This window comes from Nuphar pumila, chromosome 7 (genome assembly GCF_984573655.1).
Source record: "Nuphar pumila chromosome 7, dmNupPumi1.hap1.1, whole genome shotgun sequence".
NCBI classification, from domain to species: Eukaryota; Viridiplantae; Streptophyta; class Magnoliopsida; order Nymphaeales; family Nymphaeaceae; genus Nuphar; species Nuphar pumila.
The window spans coordinates 120,271,099-120,295,294 of NC_143255.1; the positions used below are offsets into that span (position 1 = coordinate 120,271,099).

The window sequence follows — 24,196 nt, forward strand, 5'->3', positions numbered from 1 at the left end:
CACGTCACGACGTCCTTTTATCGGATCGTGAAGGCCCATTTTCAACTACTGGATCTTTTAATCGGACCTTCGGCCAGTTCTTATCTAATTCAAATCTGGCTAGATCCGAATCTCTTTTTTTTTTTACGGCAAGGAACCCTAGCCAAAGCAAGGAAAACCCCGAGTGGGCCCCATGACCACAATGCCTTACGTGGCCTCTATATCCAAATCTTGTTTTTCTAAATTTGACCATCCAATGGATCAAGCTCGTTCTAAAATGGATATAGGCTCTATTGAGGGGCATCTAAATAAAGATCAGGAGATTAGGGATGCAAATGGGTCAAATCCAAGATGTAGGTTTTGCAAGTTTTTGGCTGTTTAAGATCCTATTCTGATCTGAATCTTCACATGTTTAACGGTTCCAGATCCAAACCATTTGCATCTCTACCGGTGACCAGTTGGATCTGGGTCCAGCTTAGGTCATGTCCCAGCCTTTTGGCAGCTTTACAGTGTGCACTAAATATTTAATATTTTTACACTCAGCTGCATGTTGATGTTTGTGAGTCAATGGACTCATAGTTGATCACTTCAAAAAAAAAAAAAATGGCAACAATTGATTCGATGCACACAAAAAGGTTAATTTGCTTTTTTAATTATTTTTTTATTTATTTAACAAAGAAAAGAAAATGAAGCAGAGATGCCATCTTGTGTTGTGGTGTATCTTTCTTTATTCGTTCTTACTTGATAATAAAATAATAACCACAACCGGCTATGCATTAAACCTACCTAATTGAAAGATGACAAACCACTAGCTGTCAACGGTTCGGGTATCTGGCCCATCATGGTTCACCTAAACCTAACCAAAAGACAGCAGCCTAATCCAAATTAGGGGTGTCAACAGGTCAGACTTGGTTCGAACTGGGATGGGTCCGAATCCATATCTGACTTTGATGTACTGATACTGGATCTGAACCCAGGTCCAATCAAACCCATCATAAAAAAAACCAACCTGAGTCGTATAAAGATTATGTGAACCAGACCCAGTCCGTAATCAATAAAATAATATGTGTATTGTTTTTACATTGAAAAATTAGGGTTCTTACTTGGAACCAGAACCCGTCTCGGGTTTGGTATAAATTTTACTAAAATATACCCAACTTCATAAACTAATCGGATCCTTTTGGTCCGACCCCGAATTTAGTTGAACCTCCTTCTTAAGCATCAAATGTTGACCCTATAGGGTTAGTACGGGTCAGGTCCAGGACAAACCCAATCCGTTGGCACCCCTAGGCCAAATGACAAGCAGCCTGTTTCGAGTTTGGGTTCGAATTATATTGAATTAAAAAAAAACAAGGGGAAACCCAACCCATATAATCTAAAGTATTTAAAATATATGTTGTTACTTAAAAATAGATACAAACTACTTGAGTGAGACTGGGCCGGATTAGATATTCTACAAAATTCGTAACTCAAATCTGATCCACAATTTACTAGAGATGGTTCAAGTTGATCCACATGCTATTTGGGATAACATTCTGCCTATACCTGGATATGCGGGTTCAGGTCGGGCAGGTACTCGCTCATATCCAACCCATTAACAGTCTATATTGCATGATCTCATGCTCTTTATAAAGTTTGTCTTAAGGTTGCATGTCTGGTCCAAATCAGACACTAAATCACATATATTTTAGGTCGGAACTGGTTTGAATTTAAGTAAAAACCCGACCCAAATTCATTTTCACATGCAAATAGCTTGTTTTTTAAGTTTTTTTTGCTGATCCAGCATTAGCATGTATATTTCATATTTAGATTTAACCCTACCATATCTGATATTATATGGATTTGGATCTATATTATATATTTTGGATTCAGATTCAGATCTAATGCATATCCAATCCATTTGTAGCCCTAGTGTATCTTTAGATTCTTCTACTAAGAGTTTTGAAGGTTTGTTGCCAGTTGTTTACAGCTCGCCAAATGCCAAGGTTATTCTTCCACAAGTTTATCTTTCATGGGATTCTCTTCCATAAGGTTTTTTTTTTTTAAATTTATTTGCACGAAGAAACAACTTTCAGGATTAGAGACCTAGACGCGTTGGCTCTACCTGCCGTGCTTACGATCACTATCTTGCATAAAACTCCATGGGCTTATCCCCAAGCAGGTTGTATGTTACCCCCTGAACACGGGACCGCGTGTTCAGGGGTCCGAATGAGTGCCACGTGAAACTCATTCGGCTGGTTGTGTACGGAGGAAGGAATATTGCAAAACCCAAGATCTTCCTCCGTACATAACCAGCCGAATAAGTGACACGTGGCACTCATTCAGACCCCTGAACACGCGGCCCCGTGTTCAGGGGGAACATACACCACCCTCTCGGTTTATCCTTGCCCCCAAGAAGTCGCACTTTGCTTATTCGATTCAAGCAACTCATGAATGTAGCCTTGTTTACACGATGACACGAGTTCAAAACCCATGGATGTGCATATATTTTTGTTATTATTATTTTTAATTGACGAGGTAGGATCCCTGATACCCAAGCCCTTATGGAGCTCACTAGTGAAAGGCACACGCATACCCGGTGGGAGTCGAACCTGCAAAACCAAAACTGGCTTTACTCCATGATGGACAAAGGCAATCTAAGGATGGTATTTGTTTGTCTAAAGCATAGTAACAAATATCGCGAGATTTATGAAACTCTTGCGATATTATTGCGAGAAATTCTCTTAAAGTTTAAAGCGGCAATTTCTTGCGAGATTTTCAAAATATCGCAAGATTTATGAAAAAATATAAATACCACAATTTAAATGTGATATTTATGTTTTAAACGGCTATTTATTATGAAAAAAGCATGTATTTTTATTTTTAAATAATTTTTATTAATATTTTTTACAAAAAAAATAATTTTAATATATTTTTTATTGTGGAGATTTTGCCAAAAAAATGCAAGATTTATGAAAAAAATTCAATTTCTCGTGACTTTTTGGAAAATGAGATTTTGCCATTTTTAACATTTGTCACTATATATGGTCTAAAAAGATGGACCTAGGTGCATCTTGTAGCCGAGACCAAATCTATGTGAACAGGCTTCGGATATAGGGACATGAATGGGTCGGATTTGGTTCAGATGTAAGTGATAACAAATCTGGAAAACCGAATTGGATAACAGGATTTTGGTCTATGTCATGGACTGGATAGGTTGCCCTACTTCAAGACTTATAAGCTAAAATTCCTTTATTTCCTAATACGGCAAGGGAACAGCATTTGTACTGGATCTACATATTGGATTCAGCATATAAAGAAGTTGATGTGGGCCCAACTTGGACCCAAGGCCTACAAATCCAACCCAATAATCCTATTGGACTGGCTTGTATGGATCTAGGCTGTCAACGGGTTGGATACCCAACCCATGAGGGTATACCTGAACCTGCCCAAATAACAAATTACAGGGTTGGGGTTCTTTTTTTTTTCAGGTAACGAAAATGGAATCCCATGACTGGGTCTGCGTAATTTTAGAAACTTATTTTTATTAAAAGTACACATAAAATACTTGGGTCGAGTACCTGGCACCAAAAAAATGGGTCGGGTACCCGGCAAAAATCATGACGCAAACCCGACCAGAATATTGCTTGGGTTGGGGTCAGGTCAACCCAAATGATATTTGGTTCAGCGATTTCCATACCCATACCCGGACATTTGGTTTTGGGTTGGATCGGGTACCCGGTACACCTGAGTCATTGACAGCCCTATATGGGTCCAAGGCTGGGTCTTATTGGAATTGGGTCGTGATTGGGTTATCCCGACCCATTTTCTCGGATCCAAATATGATATGACTTAGTGGGACCCACTAAAACCTGATCAGACGACATTAAATCCGTCTTGGATATAGGTCCACTACAAATTGGCCGGAATTAAATTCTCGATCTATCACAATACATAGTCCCTACTTGACGAATTCATGAAATACCCAACATGGATTTTCTTTTCATTTTTTGGTCTTTTTGCTTTAAACGGTGTGGAGTATTTTTTTATTGAATAATATTTAGAAATTATAATTTAAAAGGAAATTTTTTTTATAAATATTCATGGGAGCTCTGTAACAAATATCGTGAGATTTATAAAAATCTCGCGATAATATCGCAAGAAATTGCCTGAAAGTTTAAAACGGCAGTTTCTTCCAAGATTTTCAATCCATGACAAATATTGCGATATTTACCATTTTAGCAGATATTTATCGCAAGTTGTTCATTTTTAAATGTGTTTTATTCATAGTTTTCTATAAAATTTATTTTTTTTATTTTTAATTTATTTTTTATTGACAAAAAAATTGCTGAAAAAAGCACAAGATTTATGAAGATTTTCAAAATCTCCCAAGTTTTTGACTCCCAAGATTTTGCCGTTTTTAACTTTTGTCAGTATGCATGGGAGCCAAGTTTTTTTTCCTCCTTATGAGCACTTATATATATATATATATATATATATATATATATATATATATATATATAATATCCAGCTTTTTGTTCATTTATTCAAATTCATGCCCAACTACTACTCTTAAACATAGATAATAGCTTCAAAACTATACCAGTTTTACCCTCATTGCATATGTTTTTCTCAGCTCATTTTATCCTCATCTCCTTTCTCTCTCTCAAGGCAAAATTGATTTTTTATTTCCAATAAAACAATGAATTTAAGTGAAAATAAGAAAGACCAACTTACAAATTGATCACATCCTCAGGTATGCGTTTGATTAACTGTAAATAAATGAGGTATGGATTTGAATTATCAAAAGTTTTGGGTATAAATCTGAATTAACAAAATTTTGTATATTTTTATAAATAACTCTTTCTTTTAATTATAAGTTAGTAAGTCTTTTTTTTTTTTTTATAATCCAAGGGAACAACCCCCCATCACCAACCACACCTTGGCTAGCCTCCCGTTGTTAAACCCTTGAAGTCCCCCCCTTGCCTACCGGGAATTACACCCAGCTTCGACTTTGCAGCAAGGGATGTCACCCGTGGGTTTCGAACTTGTGACGTCCCGTCAACTTGGTGACATTCACAAGTCACCCCTAGCAGATGAGCGGAGCAATTAAGGGCAGTTAGTAAGTCATCTTGAATCCCTGAGGATGTCTTTCATGGGCTAGGGCACTCTCCTTCGGTTTAAGGTCTCCTAGGCTTATTACCTTTATACTTCCTTTCCTTAAACATGATAGATTTTTTCCAAAATATATTGATCAACATTAGAAGCGTATAAATGTTTGAATAATTTATATATACCTACAAAAACTGACCAGGTATTATAGATTCTCTTTTTAAAAATAGAAAATTTATAAAAATAGAAATTCTATTATAATTGATATTTTTACACGTCAACGTCATAAATGGACAAAAGGAAATGTAAAATCCCTGAGAGAGTTGGTTTAGTAGTTCTCATTTAGGTGAAGTATCACCCCCCTTACCAATAGTTGCATGTTTGGTTCGATCACATTGAATGAGAGAGTAATTCTCATAGAGCCTCAAATGAAATATGATTTGGTTTTTCTCCACCCGTGAGATTTCAAATCTCACATGTAAATGTGTGATTTCAAATCATATGATCCAAAATCAAAATTAATGTGAACATCTCAACCCTGACATCGTCTACTCTCTCGCCGAACACCGATTTTGCGAGCCCATAAACCACCATCGACAACCAATCACCATCCCCTTCTCCCCCCGCTGCCAAGGGTCCTCTTCGGCGGACATTACCTTACTATGCCAAGAATGAGATGGGCCATCTCCTTTTCTTATTCTTCTCTTTTTTTCTTTTCTTGGTTGCATGGTGGAGCTCGCCAAAATTGAGATTTCGGCGAGCTCCACTGCCTTCTATACAATCAAACATGGGCTGTTGTTGGCAAGCCCCTGTTTCAGTCATCCCTTTCTTGTTTGTATTTTTTTGTGTGCTTTCAATAGAGAGAAAGGGCAGCCAAGGGAGGTGCTCGCTGGAGTACCACCACCGGCATGAGAAAAATCAATCGAAATAGGAGCTCATGCCAATTAGCCCCTCTTTCGTCATGGACCACCACTTTTTTTTTTCTCATGCCAACCAAATATGATAATTGGAATCACATGATTTGAATCTTATGAGATTCCAAATCTCATGTGATTCATTTTCACTTTTAAAAAACACAACCAAACATATAAATTTGGAGGTGTTTTGACTTATATTCTATTAAAATTATAAATGACCAAATATTTGTATTCAGAGTTGATGTTGGTATGTCTATTTGTGGAGTAGGATCTGCAACTCATATTCAGGTATCAGATGTAGGGGTGGTGTCAACCGGCTTGGTTTACCCAGATCCTACCCGACCCGACCCAAACCAAACCCTATAGGGTTCAGGTATGGTGATAAATAATAAGACTCGAGTCCGGACCCTAAGGTCCAATTAATACATGGGCCCAGGTATAACTTGTTAAATTTTATACCAGAATCAGACCTGACCAAAGTTTGGATTAAGACCCACAAATTTTCAATGTAAAAATGATAAAAAATATGATTTTATCAGGTTTGGTTCACATAGTTTTAATGGGTCTGAGTATGATTTTTCTTATAGTGGACCCGATTAGACCCGGGTTTGAACCGAATATTTTAAGACCACACGAGTGTTTTAACATGTTTATTATAGATTTTAACTTTTATTATAGATTTAAAAATAAAAAAATGTTTAAAAATTGGATAATTTGAGAAAAAATAAGAATTGATGTTTTTTTATATACAAATGCTTTAATCAATGTCATATTGGATCTAATTATGAAAGTTCATCAAAAGTTATGGATTTTAGCCTCAAATACGGATCTCAAACTAGATCCAAGTACGAAGCAATTATGTTTAGATTTCGGATAATTTGAGAAAAAAAATAAGAATTCATAATTTTTATATACAAATGCAAAAGCCATAAATAAATTATAAAAAAACCATGAAACCCTAAAATGCAAGAAAATAAATCATAAATAAACAAAAAAAAAACCCTAAGCTACATGAAAAATAAACTATAAATAAATCATAAAATTAAATAAATCATAAAATTAAATAAATCATAATAAAAAATATAAAAACCCTAATTCAAACCCTAATAAAAGAAAAATCAAAGAAAACAACCTTAATCAAATGCAAGAAAAGCCTTAACCAAATTAACTATAAAAAGCCATAAATAAACCAAAAAACCACAAATTACAAGAAAACATAGCATTAATTCAAACCCTAATTAAATAAATTCAAATAAAAAAACCCTAATCAAATAAATTCAAATAAAAAAATCCTAATCAAATACAAGAAAACCCATAATCAAATCAACCATAAGAATCCTTGATTAAAGAAATTTGATTCAAGCTCTAATAAAAAAAAAAGGTTTGATCAAAGAAAATATTTCATTCAGACCCGTAATCACTGAGAAGAAAAAGAAGAAAAAAGTGAGTAAAGAAAAAGACAGTGAAGAAAAAGAAAAGGAAAGAAAAAGAAGAGTGTGAGAGATGAATAAAGAAGAAGAGGAAGAAAGAGAGAGAACAACCTTTGGCTGCCGAACTCTCATTGTTCAGCTGCTACACAGGAGAGGGAGGGTCAAGGATGGGAGAAGGAGATGCACACAAAGGAAGAGGGAGTATGGGAGGGGGAGAAACGAAAGGGCATCATTCAATTTTTTGGGGGTGATTCACTGTTCTTTGCGTCATGTTCCCAACGTAACAGGTGGGGGGAGGGTGGAATGGTGACAGATGTAATAGATGTGGGTTCCATGTGTCCGTCGCATCCATTGTTTGTTCATGAGTTTTGTGATTTCGCCATCCCAAATTATGTCCCATACATGCTATCAAACAACCCCTAATGGTGTAAGCCTACTTGATTGTGAGAGATCTTCTGGTCAAATAGAGAAAGTTGGTAACAGTGATACGAGAGTCTCATGTTGAAGGGCTCCCAAAAATAAAATTAGGTAGGGATGGCAGTGGACCAGGGTGGGTGTGGGGGACAAGGTCTTCATCCCCGCCCCATTTCAAAATAGTGACCTTCATCTTCTGTCCATTCATGTCCGTTCTGGTATCTAACGAAATTTACTGTCGTCGTCTCTGAAGAAGTTGACAGGGTCGATTTAGGCTTTAGTGTTAGAATTTTAGTATTAAGAATATATATAAGAATTATATATAATTTTATTAAATAACTAAAGGTATTTAAATTATTTTATTAACAAAAATCTGAGACCGGGCGAGGCGGTACAGGAGAAAGTGTAAGTTCATCCTCGCACCTATTCATTCTCGGTTTCATGTCCTCAATCCCAGCCCCCCAATGGGCAGTTTGGGACGGATCCGCGCTTCCCCCACCGTCCGTCCACTGCCATCCTTAAAATCGAGCCACCCCCCTACGAGAATGGTTTCCGCGTGTGAAATTTTATACGCTATTTTCAAAATATCTCCGTTAAGTTTCAGTTAAAACATCTATCTTTACGGGTTCAGTTCAGCCTTTTTTCACGCGCTCTCCAAGGGTTGGAAGGAAACCGAGACGCAGTGGTTGTGCTGTGGGGAAGGGGAAGGCTGAGTGATGGCGAGAGAAGAAGGAGAAGGGAAGGAGGGAAGGCTGTTGTTGGGGGATCCCACCTTCGAGGATATGGAGAACGGGAGGATCAGGTGCGTGGAGACGGGGCACGAGATGCCCGCCAAGGACGCCGACGCCTACAAGCTCAGCAAGCGATGCCGGTTGGCCCTCATCGACCTCTCCCTCTCCCAGAGTAAGCCTCCCCTCAACCTCTTCAAGCAAGACCCTCTCTCCAGGTACCCTCCTTTTTCGGCGTTTTCATAAAAAATCCTCGAGCTCTTTTGATCTTGTATGGTGATTTTTGGGACTTGGGTGTTGCTGCCATTGTGATTACAAGTTGGGTTTTGGTGTTAATTTGATGCTAGTGTCGTTTTTTTATTTGTTTTGATCTTGTTTGGTGATTTTTGGGACTTGGGTGTTGCTGCCATTGTGATTACAAGTTGGGTTTTGGTGTTAATTTGATGCTAGTGTCGTTTTTTTATTTGTTTTGATCTTGTTTGGTGATTTTTGGGACTTGGGTGTTGTTGTCTTTGTGATTACAAGTTGGCCGAATTGATGCTAGTGTCAGTATTTGTTTTTTTTATCTTGTTTGGTGATTTTTGGGACTTGGGTGTTGCTGTGTTTGTGTTTACAAGTTGGGTTTTGGTACGAATTTCATGCCGAATTGATGCTAGTGTTGTTTTTTTAGGGCGTTTAACGTGTTCTTCCAGTACAGAAATTCCTTTTTTTGGTGATCTTGGGGGCTTCATTTTCTATGTGTGTAAATAGGAGGAATAATCTTTAGTGATTAATTGCCATAATTATGAGACTTGCTGTTTACTGATGCTGATTTGCCCGTTGTCATATTGAAGTTAGTGTGTCCTCATAGTGTGGGATGTTTTTCAAATTGGTTGCTTCAACAAGAAGCTGACTGGCAGTGCAGTGTGGGAGGACAAAGTTTCTTGGATTGGTATTAAAATGTGCGCGCGCATGCGTGGACGAATATTGGACAAAGAAACATTTTATGTTGTCTTAATTTACATGCGTTTGGATACTGATCCTTCTTAGGTTTGTGATATATTGTTTTCTGCTTAATTCAGTTAATTAGATGTTTACTCTATGTAATTCTGGTACTGGTATTAGTTATGGAAGTGGTGAAACTGTAACAATTGGTACAAGCAGTAATGTCTTGAATACTAGTATTCACTATATGATTCTAATGCTGCAAGGGTGATCAGCTTGTGTTAGATGTTTAGTGCAAAAAAGGTACAATTAGGAAACAAACTATTTGCGCATCCACATGCCAAAACTGCACTAATTGCTGTATTCACTTACCTAGGAAAATTATCAATCATTTCACTCGTTAAAATAATACCAAAGCTTCCAGCTAGGGATGGCAGTGGACCGGGGTGGGGGCGGGGGACAAGGTCTCCACACCCACCCCGTCTCAAAATCCTGCCCCTCCATCCCCTCACGGGTTTTGATTTTAACCTCCATCCCCGCTTCATGTCCTCTATCCCCGGTCCAAACGGGGCAAGGCAGGGTGGGGCCCCATTTCCCCTAGGTCCATTGCCATTCCTAAAGAAGGATTGGGGGCGGGGCGGGGCGGGGCGGGGCAAGGTGGGGATCGGGATGGGGATGGGGCGGGGGAAAGCATAAGTCCATCCCTGCCTCCATCCCCGTTTCATGTCCTCCATCCCTAGCCCAAACGGGGCGAGGCAGGGCGGGTCACCATTTTCCCCCGGTCCATTGCCATCCCTATTCCAGCATACCCTTTTCCCCTTCTCGATGCTAACAGATAGTAATCTGTAGTTAAGGGCAGCTCTCTGCTATTAATGTTAATGAGTGCACCTTTGCAGTTACTCTTTCCCTGTGTTAAGTACATTGAGGGTAGACCCTTGTTTGGACTTCAAGAACCTTTTTTTCTTTCTCTCTGAGAAGTTCTAAGCGTTAGCATTGGAAACTGTGATTTAAGACCCAAATTCTGAACCTTGCAAGCCGTCATGAAACAGATTCTAGTTGTGGTTACCATAAATTTCTGTAGGATCTTATCTTGTTTACATTAAAGAAGTATGATCTTATCTTTTTTACATTAAAGAAGTCATTTATACAGTCAATAGAAGAGCTAGGTACATCTGTAAGAGATCCCAATCCTTGGACCACTGATTCTAGAAAGATCAGTCCCTGGTCAATTTTCCTATGCACAAAAAGAATTTTCTCCTGGACCTTCCCATGAAGAATAGTAAGCAAGAGAAACCAAAAAGTTGGAAGTAGTCTCAATCTCCATGTGTTCCTTTAAGCCAATGCAATTTCCCAAGAGGGCGATCACTAAATAATATAGAATAATGATGCGGACCTTCAAATCAGGGCAAACAATTCTGAATGAAAATTGAAAAGATGAGAATAACAAAGTAGATGAATAATCGGTTCCACATTGCATTGGCTCATAGCATGCTTTGTGGCTGGCCCACATAGACCTTGTTCCTCTTCAGATTTAATTGGGTTATGAAATACCCAAAGCCATACTCCTCAAAAATCAGTAGCGTGGATGCTGGTATGATTCTCCATATCCTTGATACAATTCAGATGGATAACGACCTATATCCTTAGCTAAAAAATGCTTCATTATTGTGTCAATATTTTATGGGTTCCCAGGAATGAAGAAAATAGGCATGAGTTACAAGTGGATGCTAGCTAAAAAATACTTCATTACTGTAATCATTTGACACCTCCTTTAGTTAATCAATCTGATCCTTTTTTAACAAGAGAATAACAAGTACTTCAATGGAAGATCCCCTATTTTGCACTGAAATATGCACACAACCATCATTCTTTTCAAGATTGGTATAAATGATCTTTCCGTCGTACTCGTCTATAGCTTCCCCTGAATTGAGAGCCGCTTGGCACTGATATTCTTGTCAAAGTTAAATACAAGGGGATGCGGCTTCTCCATTTACTTTTAAGCTAGTGGCAACAACAAAAATCTTCCAAAGTGATATGGTCACCAGATTAATTTCTTATTACATCTAACAAGTCCTCAACATCATCAGGCCTCACATCTGCATCTACATGGGAGTGGGTGAGTGAGTGTGTGCGTGCGTGTACTTGGAAAAAAAATCATGGATGGGCAATTCCCTAGGTGTTGAAAGACTTTGCTTTACTGTTTAAGGTCTGACATAATTGTTACTATGATATGCAAAAATATTTATTTAAAAAAACATGAAATGTCGCTTTTTTCCTGAAAACGTTTTGGAAACCTAATTATTAAAATGTGATTCACTTTTTCCAAGAAAATGTTGAAGGCCAAAGTTCTTCTCTTGCTAGTATTTTCAAGCATATTAATGAAATTATAAATAGTTCCATATCCCATTCTTGGTCAATTGTTGCAAGGAAATTTCTTAGAAAGAGACTCAAAATGTTTGGTTTGGAACATCTTGGCAAAGTCTAGATAAAATCATAAAAGACCTCCTATATAATGGTATATATTTGCTACAGTTGATCACATGTAAAATTGACCTAGCTTTTTTCTTTTTCTTTTTTTAAAGTTTTGGGTAATTCTTACCCTATATATGTGATCTACATGATCCATTTAGTGGGGACCGGCTTTTGGATTACCAATGTAAGCTGATTTTTCCGGTGATTAAAAAATCGGTTGCTGTAAATGCACCAAAAAATCTTGATTAAAATAAACATATTTTCATCAAAAAGTGCCATCCAGGGTCGATCTTGTAATAAATTGGTGATGCTAAACATATCTATGGTGTCAAATTGAGTCAGAACAAGTTGCACCGACGAGATCCCAGATCGGTCTTGTACCTACAATCAGCTTTTGCAATATATGTAATGTTATTTCAATTCTTTCCAGGAACTGAAGGTCGTGGGGAAACTTCTAGTGAATGTATTACTTACACATGTTCTGTAAATTGAGGATGCAACACTGTTCTTGATGCTTATTTGTATGCTTCTTTCATTTTGTTGCAGGTCAAAGTTAATTTGCAAACTAACAGGGGATACAATCAATAAGTCTGAAGAACATATTTGGAAACACATAAATGGAAAACGGTTCCAGAATAAACTAGGTTTGTCATTTGCTTCATGTCTTTTAAGTCTTTCTCATTAAATATCGGGAGTGTCTTTACAAGGCTTTATGTAGTCTTCTCTTCCATATAACTGTGGGACCTAGTTATTATCCTTCGGTGCCAGTTCACTGATAGTAGTTGAAGACTTGAAGTTTTCTCTTTTAGTCTGTGATTTTGAGGCTCAACTGGGAATTTCATTCTTGATATTCAGATGTTTAAACTATTGAAGCATGACTCCTTCACTCCAAAAGAAACATTGAAGAATGACAATAATATTCATTTTACTGTGTGTTATTGCAGCACAAGAAGAAGAAAAGATGTCCACTGCAAAGAATAATAATAAGGCAAACAATCATCTGCAGCCAAAAGAAAATGGTGCCAAGAAGGAAAAAAATAAGATGGTTTGCAGTGTTGACGTGCGAGTAACAGATTCTGCAGATGTGAGTATTGATACTGATGAGCCTGATTTCTGGGAGCCTCCTGCTGGAAGTCGCTGGGACTTTGATGATGGAAGAGATAGGTGGGCCTCTTGTGAGAGCTCAGATCATGGGACTGATGATGAGGATGAACCAGGTATGCTGCCTATGTTCTGTCATGAAATGGCATGGAACCCAAGACATTTCACAGTTCAAATGCCAATTGAAATGTATTTGAATATTAACAATATGCAAAATTTGATACAAGTTGTATGAATAAATGATTTCATTCATAATGAACAAAAATACATAAAAGAAATAAATACATAAGGGCCTCCCTACAATACACTCAAAAACACTTAAAAAGAACTTAAAACTACCCATCACTCTCTCACCCACAATAGTCCCATACACCTTATATATAGAGAGAGAGAAAAGAGAGGAAGAGATAGAGTAGAGAGAGCAGAGAGAGTCCGTGGCCTTGGTTCCCAACACAAATCTAGTTGTTGGGCTGAGTTCCCAACTACTAGGTTGACTTTACAATGAATATATATGTATATAAATATATATAAATATAATATATAATATAAATACTATATATAAATAAATATGTATATACATATATATATATATAATATATTATATACATACAAAAAAGATAGAATAATCTTAACCCCCCCTCAAACTTACAGTGACTCACTATGAGTTTGCAATTACAAAGAAAAAACCCATTACATAAAATGTCTTTATTGACCTCATCAAGTTTTTCCATTTGTTACTTCCTTAAAGGATGCTCTTGATCTTCAATCATATGCTCTATTATACAAAGGGTCTTTAGGATCTTCAATATCATCAATATTTGAGAACCCGTAAATAAAGCTAACAAAACATCCCAACTATATGAAAAAGTGGTATTATGGGTCATTAGGACCCGACCCAAGTCCATTGTATGTACAGTCTGAATAATAGGACCTGAGTCATGTAAAGTTTGTAATGTTTTATTTTATTTGGGTCTGGACACACCAGACCCGGATTCATATTATTGTAATGTAAACTTATTAATACAAGTTTAGGTCACGATTTCAGTTGTTGAAATCGTGACAGCCGCAACCCCTCTTACCTTTCTTCTTTTGTTCTCTCTCTCTCTTCTCAATACAGGTACCAGTGGAGATTCTAACATGGTATCAGAGCGGAGATCCATCTGAGGGCCGAAGAGGTTTTCGACAGGTGCGACGATCAGAGATTTGAGTTTTTTCGTCCCTTCTCTTCTACTCTTCTTCATTTCTTTTCTCCTCCTTTCTATTTCTCATTTCTTACCCTTTTTCTGAATTTTTCTCTCTACCCACGTCTCACGTGGGCGTGACATTCACGTGGATCTAAGATTCACGTGAATCCTGTTCACGTGAATCCAAACTGTGCAAAAAGGGGTGATTCTATTTCACGTGAATCGCTGAAATCGATTCACGTGAAACACAAAAACGACCACGATCCCTATTTCAGATCTTTTTTTTTTCGTTTGGTATTATCTGATTTGTCTCCTTTGCCCAATCTCCTCCACGCATCTATTCTGCATATTCAGATATCCCAGCCTTTCTCGGTGACAGTTTTTTTTTTGCTGTGTGATTTTCCTTCCTGATTCTTATTTTCTACATTTGCCCGAAAACATATCTAACGTGTGAAAGTGCTTTTCATCACGTTAATCTCCAATCTTTCAAGAGTGTAAAGAAAGGTTCAGGTCTGACTATCCTCTGAATCTGACAGCCTGCGATCTCCTGTTCTTTAAAAAAAAAGGTTGAGCACTTCGTGAACACTCTTGTTGAATTTTATTTCTCAATGGATCCTTATTCTTCTCAATCAAATCTTTCTTCAAGCTTTCTCAATAAACTCAGTTATGAAAAGTTGAATACCTCAAACTTCTTGAGTTGGAAGAGACAAATTATTCCTTTTATAAGGAGCCAAGGTCTCTTAGGTCACTTGGATGGAACCACTCCAGTCCCACTAGAATTTGTCCCGAGAGAAGAGAAAGATGATAAAGGGGCGAGTTCAATTGTGTATGTCAAAAATGCAGAATACCTCAACTGGGAAAGGAAAGATCAATCAGTAGTTGCATACATCGCTTCTACCTTGTCTCAAGAGGTCCTTGTTGTCATCCCTGACAATTGTACAACCCTGTAATTCTGGGAGCGATTGGTTCAGACGTATTCATAGGTTTCACAAGCGAGGATGAATTTTCTTAAGAGGGAATTTCAGTTGCTGAGAAAAGATTCCATGACCATCATGGAATGTTTGAACAAAATAAAGATTATCACCGATCAACTTGCAGTTATAGGATCTGTGGTAAGTGACAGTGACATGGTGCAACAAACTCTGAGTGGATTGGGATCTGACTACAATATAATCGTCACTTCACTATTGTGTCTGCTTGTCCTTCCTACCTTTGATGAGCTACGAGCTAAATTGATTCAGTATGAAATGACTTTGAAGTGTTTTTCTGAAGAAACTCATGTTCACATAAATTCCCAAGAAGTTTTTGCCACAGGAGTGACTTATGGACAAGGACGAAGGGGCAAGGGCGAAGTGGACACGGAGGACGTGGTTTGCTTCCCACTCCAAATATGTTGACTCATGCGCAGGGACAAAGACCCATCCCCACTTGCTTCCTTTGTAACAAAAAGGGGCATATCAAGGCGAATTGTTGGCATAATCCAGAAAATAAAGGAAAGACTCCACAGACAGAAACCAAAAGAAAGTTCACAAATATCAGAGACAGTGGAGAGATTAAAGATCTGCTGATATTCGCCTTGTCAGAGTTGAAATTGAAGCAAAGTGATGAAGGCACTTGGTTTGTCGACTCAAGGGCAGCAACTCATGTGCCAGGCGATGCAGGTAAACTTTCTAACCCTATTCCTTATTTTGGCAAGAGTATGATTGTCACTGGTGATGGATCCCACCAACTTGTTTCTCATGTTAGAAAAACTGTCATTCCCATGTCACATTCTACTCTTAAACTTTTTGATGTTCTTCACGCTCCCGACATCAAGAAAAATATTGTCTCTGCTTTCAAACTTATTGATGATAATCACGCTTCAGTTGAATTCACTCTCTTCTCTGTGCAGGTCAAGGACCTACGCACGAGGGAAACATTCGATGAAGGAAAGAGACGAGGCAATATGTATGTCTTTGAAGAAGCTCCATGTCATTCTGTCTGCCCTGCTCATCTGGATTCGAAGTCTTCATTAGAGTCGTGTTCCTCTTCTTCTATAAATGTTTTTAGTATTTCTGAATGTAATAAGCCTTTTTTATGGCATAGTCGATTAGGACATTGTGGAAGTCATTTTATTGAGAAACTTGTCTCTAATAATCTCATTCCAAAAGAAAGTCTCAATGGGGATGAGAAAAGTCAGAAGTGTCCTAGTTGTCTTTCATGCAAAAGTCATGTATTGCCTTTTCATTCCATTAATAAGAGAGCTTCAAAACCTTTTGAGATAATTTTTTCTGATGTATGGGGACCCGCCCCAATTGTCTCTGGATCTGGGAGCAGATACTACCTAATCTTTGTTGGTAACTATTCTCGATACACTTGGATATATTTCATAAAAAATAAGTCGGAAGTTTTCTCTTTGTTTCAAAATTTTCTTTCCTTAGTTAAAAATCAATTTTCTGAGTCCATCCAATTTTTCCAATGTGATGGAGGTGGGGAGTTCTCGATCTCATGATTTTATTTCTTTTCTTCAAAATAACGGAATAGGAAGAAGGGTGTCCTGTCCACACACCCCTCAACAAAATGAGATTGCTGAGCGAAAACATAGGCATATCGTTGAAAGTGCCATGAGTATTCTTCATGACAGTAATCTTCCCATCAACCTATGAACAAAAGCTTTTCATTCTGTCGTACATGTGATAAATAGACTGTCTATGGTTGTTCGGGAAAATAAGTCTCCTTATTACTGTCTTTTTGGAGCTCACCCTAGTTATTATGATCTGCGTGTTTTCAGATGTGTTTGTTATGTGCATATTGATCAGTTATTGAGAAACAAGTTTTATGACAAGGCTCAGAAGTGTAGATTTGTGGGATACGCAAATGACTACAAAGGATATAGGTGTTATGATCCAACCAACAGGCGCATCAGAATCTCAAGGAATGTTGTCTTTGATGAGCAAAATTTTGATCACAGAGCCGACACACCGGATATGTCCCCTAACACAACTGCAGTTTACTATCCTTGGCTGAGTTCAAAACTTTTTGCTAGTTCCAATGAAGTTTGTTCCCCAGATTGTATGCAATAAGAAGAGATGTTTGAGAACACTGGGACATCGGGATCACAGAATGAGGAGAAAGTACCATCATTCGTACCAGGCAGATACAAAGGCATTTTCTATTCTAGACAGAGACCGAAAGCATCAAGCCATCCAGATCATGCCTCAGTCGTCGATTCTACTTCCTCTCATACTCTTGAGGTTAGAAAATCAAATCGCATACGACATCTTATTGATAGGTGGGTCAACTATAACAACTTTTCCTTGGATCTTCAGCTCTTTTTAACTGTACTCAATAAGGAAGATGAGCCCATTATATACTATCAGGCAACCACTTTTACCAAATGGGTAGAAGCCATGAATGATGAAATGCAGACCTTATATGAATGTGGAACCTGGGAAGTTGTTCCCAGACCACCCGACAAAAATGTTGTCGGATGCAAATGGGTCTACAAAATAAAGTATAAGCCAGATGGAACCATTGAACGATACAAAGCAAGACTTGTGGCAAAAGGGTTCACCCAAGAAGCAGGGCAAGACTATGATGAGACCTTCAGTCCGGTGGTGAGAATGGGAACAATTCGAATTATTCTTTCCCTGGCTGTTGAACATGGAATGAAGTTGAGTCAGCTTGATATGAAAAATGCATTCTTGTATGGGGATTTGAAGGAGAAAGTTTACATGGAACACCCCCCTGGATATCAAGAACAAAATTGTAAAACCCACGTGTGCAGGCTAAAGAGAGCTATCTATGGTCTAAAACAAGCATCTTGTTCTTGGTTTGATAGCTTCTCGTTTGAGATTCAAAAACATGGATTTTCACGTTCCGTACTGGATTACTCATTATTTATTTTTAGAAGCCAGAATGTGACTACTCTACTATTAATTTATATTGATGATATTGTCATCACAGAAAACTCTGAAGCTCACATCAAAGAAGTAAAAAACTTACTAGGTCAGAGGTTCAAAATAAAAGATCTTGGTGTCCTGCGCTATTTTCTTAGTGTATAAGTTGATAACCAGGCTCATGGCTTGACGCTCACTCAGCACAAGTACACCCCGTAGATGTTCTCAGCAAGGCAGGCATGAAAGACTGCAAACCTCTAGGAACCCCAAGTGTGCTTCACCAAAAACTTAGCGCTTATGATGGAGATCTGTGTGAGGACCCCACCAGGTATCACAGTCTAATAGGAATGTTAGAGTATCTCACATTCACTCGTCTTAATATTGTTTATTCAGTCAATCAAGTGTCTCAGTTTATGCATGCACCACGTACTGAACATATGGAAGCGGTTAAGAGGATTCTTAGATATCTGAAAGGGACTATTGGGGATGGATTGATATATTCACCACAGTCATATGGCAAGGATGAGCATGAACTTACTGTATATTGTGATGCAGACTGGGCAGGAGATCCTGATGAACGAAGATTTACATCAGGATATTGTGTCTTCATTGGAAGAAATTTAGTCTCTTGGAGCAGTAGAAAACAAAAGGCTATCGCTAGATCAAGCACTGAGGCTGAATATAGATCCATGGCTGCTGCTACTGCCGAAGCCACATGGATCAGGCATCTACTAACTGAAGTAGGCAAAAAGATCTCACACTCTATCTTGCTATGTGACAACCAAAGTGCTCTCAACATGTCATTCAATCCACTACATCACAATCGTGCTAGGCACATTGAGATCGACCAACACTTTGTGAGACAAAAAGTTGAAGAAAAAAAGATTGAGCTTGAGTTCGTCAATACTGAAAGACAAGTTGCAGACATATTTACAAAGGGCTTAACAAAGGATCGTTTTTGGATGCTTAAAGGCAAGTTGTTCATGGTCCAAAACCATGATCAACTTGAGGGAGGGGTGAAAAAGTGGTATTCTGGGTCATTAGGACCGGACCCAAGTCCATTGTATGTACAGTCTGGATAGGACCCGAGTCATGTAAAGTTTGTAATGTTTTATTTTATTCGGGTCTGGACACACCAGATCCGGATCCATATTATTATAATGTAACCTTACCTTTCTTCTTCTGTTCTCTCTCTCTCTCTCTCTTCTCAATACAGGTACCAGTGGAGATTCTAACACTATACACATATATATCATAAAACAAAAAAGATTTCAAAAATAAACTATTTCAGTTATATATTATGGAGAGAGGATGGCTGAACACACCAAAAATATAATATATAGAAAATATTTAATAAGACAATTTAACATTTTTTAAAATCATTTTAAAAAATTAATTTTGAAAAGTCATTAAATTTTCAAACACAATAGTCATTGAGCGACTCATTTCAATATATAATTTTAAGAAATCATAGTTCTTAATTCATAAGAGAACATAATTGCATATTATTAAAAAGAGAAATACATGCATAACATATCTCAAGGATGAACTCATAAATCGTTAATTAATTTAAAAATTCATGAAAACATACATTATTCAAAGTCAATCTCACATATATCTATCACGAAAAGCACATTAATGCATAAAAGGCATGGATTTTCAACAAACATCAATACCATGAAAAATAACTCACAAAGGAGTTTAAATCCCAAAATTTCACAAGGGAGAGTAAATTACTCATAGTTAGATTTTCTTTCAAGAACAAATCATTTTTACACAAAGGAAGATACAAGAAGTGATTCAAGTCATTCAATAAGGATTTAAGAAGATACAAATAATCACGAATCAATTAACTATTACATTTTAGAAGCAATATTAACCACACAACTAATGCATACATGAATGAATCATGCAATAGTTTATAATCAATGAAAAAGTCACTTATGGACCAATTTTAAGAGATAACAATGAAAAACTTTCAAGAGACAACACCTTAAAGGAAATATAAAGAGATTTAAAATCCCACAAATATCATCAAATGATAGTTTGCAAATATCAATATATATGCAAAACACGCAAGACAACCAATCATGAAACAAATTTAAAGTATCCTTAGTCATGCAATTAAAGCATATTTAATGCAAAATGCATGCAAATATTTCAATAACCATTTTCCATAAAAGGACAAATGAGTAGTAAAATTTAAAAATTTTATGGAGAGATTTAAAAATACCGTATAACACAATAAATGATATTTGCCATCACTTCACTAGACCTTCAAACCTCAAAAATCAAGTGTATCTGTTGCTAGAGCAAGAGTATAATTACAATGCCACTTATGGGCTAAACAAACACACAAAAAGTGTGAATAATAAATGATTGTAACTCACCACATTGAAAGCATCTTTTGTCTACATATAATGACACTCAAAATAAGTGTATCAACTACTAAAACGAGAGTATAATCACAATGTTATTTATGAGCTAAACAAAACACACAAACATGTGAATAAACACCTCTTATCTATATATAATGACACTTAAATAAGAGGCGTAATAGGAGAGAACATACGAGGTAAGGAGCGCTTGTAACGAAAACAAACTAATGTCATCAAGAAAAATAAAGATATCAATTTTTAATAATCTTTCGAAATACCATAGTTTAAAAAATAAATAGTCATCACAAATAATCATAATCATAAGCATCCATAATAACAATGACCAAATAAACAAATGACAAATACAATACACTCACAGAACCAGAGATCAAACAATCGTCAGTTCAAGCTAGATTATAAGTTGGCAATCTAAACTGACACAAACTGAGGTGCACATAACTCACCCCTACAAAAAGGCCAAAAGACAATGATGCATCATATAAAATTCTATGATGGACAACCAAATTCCATAAGAAAGCAATAAATATTCACGAAAATCAATTTCCAAATAAGTGAGTTCATATACAAGAACCGATTTAAAAAACAAAGTTTCAAATCAAATCAAATAACAGTGAATGAAAAATTTAGAATGAATATAGTGCAATCATGTGCATAACAAGATGACAATTGATAATTTTTCACAAAACAAGATTATATCAATAACAATAAAAGATTAGCATGTCCAATATAAGCAAGCTATATAGAGAGGTAGCTCAATCTAGTTTATAAGTCTATCTATGAGACAATAGTGATTTTTAACATTAAATGAGCCTAAACATATATAGAGATTTTTCAAAGAACCATAGAGAAAATCAAGAGCATATACAAGTACAACTAATCATGAATATTCTCAAAGAGATAAAAGATCGTCTATATGCAATAATCTAATGACTTTAAAAGCAAATATCATATACAAAAGCTTATAAAGGATCCCATAAGATATGCATAGGAACATGCACAAATAGCCATAAAGATACTAACATACCCAAAAAATATTTTTTTGAATTATCATACTTATGCAAGAACCAATAACACAATACCTCATTTTAAGAGAAAATATTAATTTCAATTAATTTGAGAACACATTTAATTTTTCAACAAAATACCAAACAATAATTTTGAAATGACACATAAAAATATGCAAACATGTGTACGACACATGAATATGTAGATGATATACCGATAGAGCAAACTCATGGGAGCATACAAACCATCCATGGCATGACTAATGAGAGCATTCATACAAGAATTTAAAATTTCTTAAGTAGCACATCTCAATAAAAGCACCACATAAAATTTAAAGAGCATGCTTTGACATATGCATAAAGTCACTAATTATGATAAACGCAATGCATATAACAAAAATTGGTTTATTTGTAAACAACATGAAAAACATGTAAGCATAGTATTTAAGATTTTAAGAAATCACATATTCTTGCAAAATATAATTTTCATTATGATATTTTTCAAAAAATATATATTCATAATCGAAACATATTCTTCAAGTAAACATGTTTATGCAAAAACATGTCAAAAGACAATAATTTTCACAAATTCTAATTTTAATTAATTTGAAACTACAATCATTTTTAATAAATAGCCACAGTATTTCAAATACATTTTTAAATATATACCATAAAAGTTTAAAGTAGAGAATGCAAAGAAAAATACATACCGAAATACGAGAGTCTTGAGTCCAAGTGCCTTGCTTTGATACCATGTCACGAAATAGCACCGAACCCAAGACATTCCAAATCGTAGTCCAAATGCCAATCGAAATGTATTTGAATACTAATATGCAAAACTTGATAAGAGTAGTATGAATAAATGATTTCATTCATAATGAACAAAAATACATAAAAGAAATAAATACATAAGAGCCTCCCTATAATACACTCAAAAACACATAAGAAAACCTAAAACTACCATCGCTTTCTCACCTACAATAGGCACACACCCCGTATATATAGAGAGAAAGAGAGTAAGAGATAGAGTAAAAAGAGCAGCTGAGTTCCTAACAACTAGTGTAAAGACAACTTTAGTACAGTGAATATATAATATAAATATTATATATATATGTACGTATATACATATAATATATTATATGAATACAAAAAGGATAGATTAATCTTAACATGTTCTTCCTTCCTGGTAGATAACAGTTGATAGAAACAATTCTTTTATAGGTATGTTTAAACAGATTTTGGATTAATCAAGTTACTTGCAATATAAAAATGAATATTTGATATAATGACAAGTAGCTGTTGCTTTTATAGCTTGGGAAACTTACCCTTGCCTTATATAGCTGTTGCTTTTTAATCTTCTTTGATTTGTGATATCTAAAACTGTCTGGTTTCTGGAAGTTCCATGTTTTGTAAATTACACTTTGACATGGGGCATGTTGAAAAGCCCTCTTGAGCTTTTCATTACAAGTCTTATTGATGTCCAGAATAGACTAAAGCCACAAGGATGATAAGATGCTATTCATACTGTTGCAACTGATGTCTCTATCAATGGACATTTAGCTATAGTGTTCGTATCTCTTGCTACATCCGTGTGATAGCCATTTTTTTTCTTCAAGACTGAAGAATTTCATTCGTTCTCCCAAAAAAGAAAACACTGAAGAATTTCATAGCATTTTAGGATTGTTGAATCTGTGTTCTTCCTACTGAAAATGTATTTCTTGTTTTTCTTTGTGGTTATTATTTATTGGTTGTTAATGGAGACACCAGATTTAAGTTATTTCAGTGAGTCTTGGAAACTGGAATTTCACAAAAGCCGCTGCTGAGATTATCTATATCATCCTATCTCCTACCGTTATGTGCTATTCACAGTTGACTTGCACACTGCAAGCTGTCTGGGATGATGAACTGAATAATAATGAAACTTGGATCCACAGAAAATTTGTGAAAAATTCTGGATGACTACTTGTCGATGGTGCTTTATTGATCGGTCAATGGTCTGAGTGGATTTAATACTCTGCATCTATCTTGGTTCCTTTCTTATGCTTTTCTTTTTTATTTTTGAAAATATGTTTTGGATCTCATTCTGAACCACTGTATCTTGTTCAGAACAAGAAAATTCAGAATCACATGCTGATTCACTGGACATTGCTAAACGGTAATTTCGTCACTGATTAGTTGTTAATATATGTGTAGTCATGGTGTTCAGGTCTGTCCCTTACCCTGTTAATGCTTCATTCTGTATCAGAACAAAACGGATGTCGGTAGCAGTTGGGCCTAGCAGCTTTGCCTCAAGGAAGAAGAAAAGTAAGGTAGAAGGGAACAAGTCCCCTAACTGATTGTAACAAGACTTGTAGGGTTTGAAGAGACGAAGTGCAGGCTTCTCAACTAAGCAGAGGTCGATTGCTGGCTCGTAATGCCAATATTCTGTAATTTGTGTCGTGCTCTTCGTGGACCACCTGAATGAAGAAGCATTCACTGCTTCAAAGATTCTGCTAATTCCTTGATTATTCTTGGAGGATAGCTAAGAATTTAGTTTTGTTGCAAATTGACAGATATTTTCTTGGGCAAAAAAGTGGTCTATGAACAAATAGCCAGAGTTGCAATTCTAGAGACCTGATTTTGGATCATTCAAGCTTGACTTGTTGATTATGCATGCGTAAGAAAATGTTTTTTTT

The 24,196-nt window shown here is 36.4% G+C and overlaps 1 protein-coding gene across 1 annotated transcript; it reads left to right on the forward strand.

Moving 5' to 3' along the window:
- Window positions 1-8,480: 8,480 nt before the first annotated feature.
- LOC149833213 (uncharacterized) lies at window positions 8,481-24,109 on the forward strand. The gene is made up of 5 exons (XM_090014994.1): window positions 8,481-8,777; window positions 12,502-12,599; window positions 12,900-13,172; window positions 23,628-23,676; window positions 23,767-24,109. Exons 1-5 carry the CDS (start codon window positions 8,548-8,550, stop codon window positions 23,855-23,857), a joined length of 741 nt encoding a protein of 246 aa, XP_089871120.1. The 5' UTR covers window positions 8,481-8,547; the 3' UTR covers window positions 23,858-24,109.
- Window positions 24,110-24,196: the final 87 nt, after the last annotated feature.